This window comes from Phoca vitulina, unplaced genomic scaffold, assembly GCF_004348235.1.
Source record: "Phoca vitulina isolate PV1807 unplaced genomic scaffold, GSC_HSeal_1.0 scaffold69, whole genome shotgun sequence".
Lineage (NCBI taxonomy): Eukaryota > Metazoa > Chordata > Mammalia > Carnivora > Phocidae > Phoca > Phoca vitulina.
In genome coordinates this window covers 720,144-729,276 of record NW_022589772.1, presented here as the reverse complement: position 1 = coordinate 729,276, position 9,133 = coordinate 720,144, and the positions used below count along the sequence as shown (strand labels likewise).

At 37.2% G+C, this 9,133-nt stretch overlaps 1 protein-coding gene across 1 annotated transcript in view; it reads right to left on the bottom strand.

Annotated features, from left to right (window-relative positions):
• Positions 1–1,969: 1,969 nt before the first annotated feature.
• The window catches only part of IL13RA2 (interleukin 13 receptor subunit alpha 2), a 104,365-nt gene continuing 97,201 nt past the window's right edge, over positions 1,970–9,133 (bottom strand). Inside the window, exons 12-13 of the mRNA XM_032392842.1 lie at positions 2,876–2,991; positions 1,970–2,113 (exon numbers count right to left, since the gene is read on the bottom strand). Coding sequence (XP_032248733.1) covers positions 2,063–2,113; positions 2,876–2,991 — 167 coding nt within the window. The 3' untranslated portion in view covers positions 1,970–2,062. The remainder of the gene's footprint in view (positions 2,114–2,875; positions 2,992–9,133) is intronic.

Sequence of the window (9,133 nt, the reverse complement as noted above, 5' to 3'; positions counted from 1 at the left end):
ATATTTTATTTATTTGACAGAGAGAGACACAGCGAGAGAGGGAACACAAGCAGGGGGAGTGGGAGAGGGAGAAGCAGGCTTCCGCCGAGCAGGGAGCCTGATGCGGGGCTCGATCCCAGGACCCTGGGATCATGACCTGAGCCGAAGGCAGCCTCTTAACCGACTGAGGCACCCAGGCACCCCGAAAGGTGGTATTTAAAGGTTATTAAAGGTGTTTCTGGGAGGTCCTAGGGGAGAGGCTTCTAAGTGAGATCACAGGGCAGCCCTCGGTGACAGAAGTCAGATGGGAGAGAGGGGGGATGTGACTTAGGGTACTATCTGTATACCAAGCATTTGGGAAATATTTGGTATCTTAAAATTCTATCAGAATGCCAAAAAAAAAAAAAAAAAGGACTTTAAAAAATTCAATTTCAGAAAATTTGGAGTCACATTATTGAAAGGTTAATAAATCTATACAGCTAGCAGGCCAGGAGTTCCAGGGGTCCTTTTGCAAGGACTTTTTGTCCTTTTGTAAAGATTTGTTGTCATTTTGTTGTCATATCCAGTTTATTGGGGCAATTCTGACAGGGACTTCTAGGTTTATGGAAAGAATTCCAGAAATCTTTTGATTAGTAGAACTTGTTATGCAGCTCTGAAGAGAGGAATTGAAATACTAGTTCCCCTAGACCCACTCATGTGGTTGACTGCCATTTCCCTGTCTAGCCTTGACCTTTTCCCTCCACATTCCTCCTTCTTCCCCAATACCTCAAAAACATCTTCAGCAAGACCTGGTTTGTGACTAATTTGCTAATCATATTATATATTACCATGGGGCTTTTAATGTTTAACAAGGATAGGTCTACTTAGGGAAGTGGTAGTGCATCCTGTCATTGATTACAAGTGACAGTAGAGGATGGTATTCTGGTTTATACCTCAGTTTTAGCTCTTTTCCCCTTTTTAGAGATAAAGGGTCACTACCAATAATAGTCAAAGCTGCAGTTATCCTCCTCATGGGCTTATCTCTCCATTATTTTAATCCTTTCCATTCTAAAATGCTCCTATATATCAGTGCTTTTCAAATTGAATGTGCAAATGAATCACCTGGGGATGTTCTTAAAATGCAGATTGCTAATTAAGTAGATTTGGGTTAAGGTCTGAGATTCTGCATTTCTAATAAGCTCCCAGGAAATCCCTACTCTATTGGTCTGTGGACCACAGAGAAGAAACACTCGGAATAATATTAAACAGAAATTGGTCCAAACTAAAACTTGGCTCTTGATTGTAATCTATAGGTCATTATTCCCTAAGTTTTAAAGCAACTCTCTACACTTAGGTTGTCATGTTCTCTTCCAGAAGTTGTCAATTAGTCTGAAAGTTGGATGTACTTTTAAAAGGCTTCTCAGTAACTTCAAAGGCTTCTGCCTTTTGGTTCCTGAACTTTAAAAAAAAAAAAAAAATCACACCGTCAGAAAGTAGGAGATGCTGCCTGCCAACTAGTACAGGAAACTCCCAAGCGTTTACTGCATATTTGTGACATCTGAATTTTTCAAATATGATCTCTCTACTCATTTCATTATTTTCAGCCTTCTATGCATTGCATTTCTTCCACCTTTTTCACAAAATATAAAGCACGTATTTACACTATGAATGTATTGAAAACTTCTTGCTTCTTATTAATCCTCTCCACAGGTTACTTTTAAAGCCAAACAACTTTACTTATGGTGAATACATTCATCCCAAGGACAATTTTTTTAAAAAAATGAGAATCTTATCTTCCAGAATTCAACAATATTTCTGGCTTAGTGCAAGTTATAAAATCACATTGTTTTATTAACACATCAGTGAATAGAATTTGACCCAACCCTTGACTTCTCTATGTGTAGCACTCTGACCATGTATTAATGAGGAAAAAACCTATTAATAGAATCCAGAAAATGTACTACTAGTTGAGGGTTTAAGTATTCTAAAGCCTATTTAAATACAACAATGCTTTTAAAATAAGATTTATTCAATATTTGGAGAAAAGCTTCAGTTTAATAAGACTCATATTTAACATTTGGCCATAAGACTGAAAGTTAATGAGTCAACAGAATGTCTCTTGATGAGAAAAGACATCTTTTTTTGTATGAAAGATCTGAAATTAAAAAAAAAGAGCTCCATTATTAACAAATAGTCAATAATAACACAAACTATTTCAACTCAGATTAGTAACTCAGAGAAATAGATCTTAAAAAAGCATTCAGCAGAGAAATAAAGTGAAACATTTCATACACATTCAAATTTCCCTTTATCTTTAAAAGACTTGGCATTAAGATATCTTTCTCCAAGTCACAATTTCTTCTTAAAGCTCACCAATCCGTAGTGACCTTCATCTTCTGAAATTCTATAACATCTGTACAGCTCAAATAGGAATCATCAAAAACAGCTCACAGTACAGGTTATATTTTTTATGGATTCTATCTCCCCCAAATAGAGTATAAGCTCTTGGAGGGCAGACACTATCTTTTTCAATTTTTGTGATTTTTGCTTGTGACACACTAGTAATATATTTCAGTCTGCATCCAGTTTAAGTCACTCTTTCCTTCCTCCCAATCCTGCTTTTCTCCTGTAACTCTTTCCTTATATTTTTCCCTAATCTAGAGGTAAATAGTGTTTCATATTCTAAAGCATTATTCCTATATTTCAACAAAAGTAAATCCACCTCCAAATTTAGCTTTATAGGGTTAATTTTTTAAATTATTGTATTTTCTGAAGACATCATCATAATCCATACAACATCAATTGTACACCCACAGTTTATAGGAAAAATTATAAAACATAGGTCCATCAGTTCTAAATGCAGAACATTTATTTGTTAGCTACTATCTCAGATTAAACATTATGTTATACAACTTACCATTTTCAGTAAAGCCCTTTGCTTATACAAAAGCAGACAAGTTATTACCAAAACAAATAATGAGACAAAAGCAAATGGTATCAAGAAAAGTACTAAGATCTCCTTCCATATGTCACCTAGGATTAAAAATCACAAAAAAGGGGGAAGGATTAGATGTTTACAATTATTTTTGAAACTAAATTAGTTTATAAATAAACCAGTAACTGATGAAGAACTGAGTTAAACTTGGCAACTTCTGCCATATTTGCTAGTGCATAGATACCACAGCTATGTTTGAGGATAGCATTCCTTTCATTTGTGCACTTTGTATATAGAACAATTACTTTACTAAATGTAACATCTCTTCATTTCACTTAGAAAAACACTCCCCAAAGCTCAATTCTTATTTTCTGATATGATTTTATTTAAAATTTTACCTTGTGAAATTTCATAACAAAATGATAAAATATAGCTAAGTGATTAGAGAAACAGGTCTTGTGTATCTCTTAACTCTTACTAAGTCAAAGGTTTATATTATATCACCTAATGCTATAGTGAGCAAGAGCTGGTGACAGGGTGCAGAATACATGACTGGAAAATATGCCATGTTGGCATGGGGATTATTTTGAGCTGAAGGCAATCAAGACTCAGCAGACTCAAGAAAAACATTTACCTCTCCCTTAACTACATAAAAGAATTTATAGATTAGGAGGCCTGGTCTGAGAGAGAGTTATTACCAGAAACAACTTTTATTTGAATGACCTGGCAAAGGTCCTGGCAAAGGGCAAACATCTAATTACAGTAGTCTCCCCCTCCCCCACATCCTTATCCACGGTTTTGCTTTCTATGGTTTCAATTATGCGCGATCAACTGCAGTCCAGAAGCAGATGATCCTCCTTCTGATGTATCATCAGAAGATCAATAGTAGCCTAATGCTATGTCATAATGCCTACATTATTCATCTCACTTCATCTCATCATTTAGGCATTTTATCATCTCACATCATCACAAGGAGGAGAAGAGTGAGTATAAGGTATTTTGAAAGACCACGTTCATATAAGACCACGTTCATATAGCTTTTATCACAGTATAACATATAACAATATAACTGTTCTATTTTATTAGTTATTTTATTAGTTATTGCTGTTAATCTCTTACTGTGCCTACTTATAAATTAAACTTTACCATAGATTATATAGGAAAAAACAGTTTATATAGGGTTCAGTACTTTCCATGGTTTTAGGCATCCACTGGGGGTCTTGGACTATATCCCCTGTGGATAAGAGGGGGGTCTATTGTATCAAACATCTCTCCTTATTGTCCTGTGAATTACCCTTCTCCCCCTTTGAAGTCCCAGGCCCCAATCCCATTCCTTAGCTCATGATGGCATATAAGCCTCAACTGCCCTACTTGCCCTTGGGTCTCATATTTCCATGGGGCTCCTGCACCTATGAAATTAATTTTTTTATTGTTAATCTGTCTTATGTCATTTTAATTATTACAGCAGCCAAAGAACCTAGAAGACTAGAAGGAACATTTTTCCTCCACAACAGTTAGCATATTCAGCAAGATAAATTTTAACTGGCTGGCAAGAATTCTTACTATGTCAGTCTCCTGGATCTCTGCCTACAGAGTCTCATGAAAGCAAGAGTGGTGAGAGTCCTTTTCTTTTCTGAATTTAGATTAGCAGGAGAAAATATTTATGGAACAAGTTCTTTGGGTATAGTACGTCTGATAAAGATTTGGTATTAGTACTTTTGTTTTCTATTGATCATTTTCCTCTGTTTCCCTTTGTCACTTTCTTCAACTTGAGAGCTTGGCTTTATGACCAGTGAGAATATTCTGCCAACCAAAGGGTACATGTACCAGTGTGCATTTGGCAGACAGCTGAACAGGCTGTGGATCTGAGCTGACTGGAGTTAGGCCTGGGTCCAACTTAAAAACCAGAACTTGGGCTAAACTAGGTCTAGAGTGAGGTTTTTTCCTCTGACTCTGCCAGCTGTCAGGGGGATTTTGTCTTAAGGGATCCCAGTCCATAAGGGGCCTTTGTCATCTCAACCTTCATTGTCTCATTGTGATAATAAATGTCTTTGTTTTCTTATGCTGGATCTTGTGGGGCTGCATCTTTTGCACTCTCCTTTGGGATACCTTTTGTGTCCATAGAGAGGCTTATTGGTTTGAGTCACTATTGAGATTAATAGATCCTACTTATCAATGGCCAGACAATGGATTTTTGAATTGGACTTCTACATTGAAATTTTTAGAGAGCACTCATCCTATTGACACCTGTGGAAAAACTAAATTAAAACTGGGACACAAAGGAATATAATGGCTAGCCTTAGGGACTCCCTTAACAAAATGAAGGAACAAAAATTAGAAAAAAAATTAAAGTCTACATCCAATGTAAATTCTCCTTTTCAAAATCTGGCTCCATTTGCCTAGTTCAGCTTCCCTTTTCTCTAACATTTACAGAGAACACTCTTGCCTGATCTCTAGGTCCAGGGTATACGGGTTACTTGTGTAAGTGCTGAAAGCTAGGAAGTGATTTTAGTAGAAGCACCCAAGAAGGGTGGTGGGGCTCAATTTGCTATCCCTTATAATTCCTACTTTCCAGGGCTCTTTAATCAGGCTCTACCAGCTTCAGGTCTTCCCATACAATGTCCTTTTCAGGTATATCCTGGACCCCCTCTGCAAAGAATTCATGTCCCATGGACAGCAGCCGATCTTTTAAATTATAAAGCCCCTTTATCTTCACTTTCAGAAGATCATACCAATTTAGAGAGGAGTTGGAAAGATTAGTGGCCATTCAAACCCCCACTCACAAGGACCTTACTAGATGCTAAGGGGTGTCCTTCCCACCCATAAGTATATTGCAGTTAAGAGACAAATCATATGGCTCCCTGAGAAAACTGCCCACCCCCCCAGAGGAAACAGATGACCAGAATTTCTCCTAGGCCCTCCTACAAACGATCAGCTGACGGCCAATATTCAGGGGCTGATAGAAGCAACAGGAGATGCTTCCCTCCCACCCCGCAACAAAGGTGAATTGGTCCAAGTTTAAATTGTACACTCAGAAAGAAGACCTTTGCTTAAAGTTTTATACAGACTTTACAAAGGCCCTATGCAAATTCTTCAACATCAACTCAAATGCCCTCATATCTATCCTTGAAGGAAGATTCCCGTATGGGCCTCTCCCAGAGTTGATGAGACCCTGAGGGATTTTCTGGTAAACTGCTACATTATTCCCTTGAACAGCCAAGGGAAACTAAAACTAAAATTAATTAAAAACCTTGCCAAATTCTGGAGCCTGCAAAGGGCATCTTGGGAAAACTGGTAGAAGCCAGCAAAGGGTGAGAATTCTTACCAGAGTCAGCTCTCACAAATCGCTGTCCATAGTGCTCAATCAAGAACAGAAAATAAAATTTCATATTGTCCCTTCCTTTCCAAATCCAGACCCATTAGTTATTGATCCTTTCTCTCCCAGAGATAGCTACATGCCTTCTTGCTTTTCTCATTTTGTGTCCTACAAACCAGGCTTGGATTCCTGCCTGCCTGGGACATGCAGGTGGTTGATTCTTCCCTTTGGCTATCTTTGGGAGTGACTCTGGATCTTGGGAAGATAATATCCTTTGCATCCTCTATGGGGCCCTTCTTACACCCAAGTGGGGTTGTTAAGTACTGCCAGAAATAACTGTTTGTCCTAGCTGAAAACTGACAAGATACTCTAAAGGATTTTTTAGTAGTTCTATGGTCGGAAGTTGGTCAGAAATTGAAAGCTGATATATGGAGCCTGAAAGAAATTATTTTAGGCCTCCTTCCCTAAACTAAAATGAAATTATGCACTCAGAAAGAAAAACCTTCCAAAGCCTTTGTAAAAGGATTTACTAAAACATTCTAAAGATCCCTGGTATAAAAAATCAAATTGAAGGTAAGGTACTTGAATGGGTGGATCAACCTATGATATCATTTAGGCTACAATCCAATTCTTGGAGAAATTGAGAGTAACTGTCTTTATCTTACAAATCTTTACAGAACTAGAAATGTAGCTGTAGAGGTAGTTTAAAGTTCACTTACTACTTTTTATCACTCCCCAAACCTCCCCTCTTTATTTCTAAAGGCTTGTAAGTATTGTAAAAATTCTGGCCTTAGGACACCAAAGTCCTTGTTGGAAGAACGTGAATTCTTTCCCTGTGTCTTTGAGATGCAAATGCTAACTTTTATCTAGGTCATCTCTTTAAAGTACAAACTTCAGGGAGGTAATTCTTATCAGAAGAACACAAAAAGGAAAAGGTCATTTGAAACTTATAGGAATGCTTCTCACAAATATTAATTTGTATTATTGCACTTGATTCAATGGCAGTGATTTTTAAAATGGAAGCTATAAGTTCTCTGTTTATCTGTCTGTATATTTATAGGTGTTTATTTTTTTAAGATTTTATTTATTTGGGGCACAGGCACACATGCAGGGGGAAGGGCAGAGGGAAAGGGACAAGCAGACTCCCTGCTGAGCTTGGAGCCCTACTGGAGCTCTATCCCAGGGCCCTGAGATCATGACCTGAGCAGAAGTCAGATGCTTAACCAACTGAGCCACCCAGGTGCCCCTGTTTGTGTGTGTTTATATATATGTACTGTAAGGTATTTTTCTTCCTATGGATAGTACTGCCAAAATTAATTTGTAAAAGAATTCTATTTAAGTGACTTAAAGAAAATTAAGCATTTATATAAACTGAATTCTCAGAAATATAATAGAAACTAACCCAAATGAATTTCAGGTTTACATGATCTGGGAAAACATTGGGTATTAAAACTACTTTAAGTTTATTGGTTTCATTAAAACAGGCATGTCTTCAGAGTCACCAGGATTAAATATAATTCTTTTATTCTACCAAGGCTTATTAAAGGTCAAAAGAAATCATGTTTTATCTCTTACAAAATTTATCAGCATGAAAAAATAGATTGAGATGATGGCTGACTTTGTTTAATGTCTCATCAAGTTTTTGTGAGTAATCTAAACATAATTGTTAAAAACAAGTGAATTAGATATATGTTTATGAAATAAGAGTTTTTAGGTGAAATTTTTAGTTTCCCCAAATCTTTTTGGTAACCTAAAACCTTAAAGTTTTGCTAAGTTAATTAAGTTAAATGAGGGATAACTCTAAATATCCATAATATATAGTCATAAATAAAGATCATTTTGGGGGTGTCTGGGTGGCTCAGTTGTTAAGTGTCTGCCTTCAGCTCAGGTCATGATCCAGAGTCCCAGGATTGAGCCCTGCATCTAGCCCTGCATCTAGCCCCACATCTGGCTCCCCACTCAGTAGGGAGTCTGTTTCTCCCTCTGCCCCTCCCCCTGCTCATGCTCTCTCCTTCTCTCACTCTCAAATAAATAAAATCTTTAAAAAAAAAAAAAAAAAAAAAGAGGGGCGCCTGGGTGGCTCAGTCGTTAAGCGTCTGCCTTCGGCTCAGGTCATGATCCCAGAGTCCTGGGATCGAGCCCCACGTCAGGCTCTCTGCTCAGCGGAAGGCCTGCTTCTCCCTCTCCCACTCCCCCTGCTTGTGTTCCCTCTCTCGCTGTGTCTCTCTCTGTCAAATAAATAAATAAAATATTTAAAATAAATAAATAAATAAAAAAGAAAAAAGAAAAATCATTTTTAAATAAGATAAAATACTAAAACATTAATTACTGAACATAGGTTTATCTACTTTTTTTCTTCCTATTGCTAGAACAAAAAGACAATAGGCTCAAAATGGAGTCACTTGTGCTAAGCTCCACACCAGCAAACTAAGACTTAATATCTAACTTAATTACAGTTTCAGCATTCTGCCAGGGACATGACCTTTATCGAGTGTCTGGCATTACCTGATCAGTACTAGTGAGGTAATCTGCCTGGTAGGCTCCTGACCCCTTTCATCCCATAAAGGAAGGTGACCTTTCCTAAAATCCATGATTTTCCCCCTTCTGCTCATAAAAGCCTTCCATTTCATACAGCTCCTCAGAGCTCCTTCCTATTTGCTAAATGGGATGCTGCTTAATTTATAAATCTTACATAAAGCCAATTAGATCTTCAAATTTACACAGCTGAATTTTGTTTTTTAAACACTATTACAAAGAAACTAAGATATTTGGGTCTGTTGGTAAGCATGCCTTGTGTTATACTGAAAGACTATATTGTGAAGAAACATATGTTTCTAGAAATTATGAAATGTATTCATAAATTTTCCAATCTAAAGAATGTTTGCATAACATACAGTTCACAATTGCTTCTTAGTTTCACTATA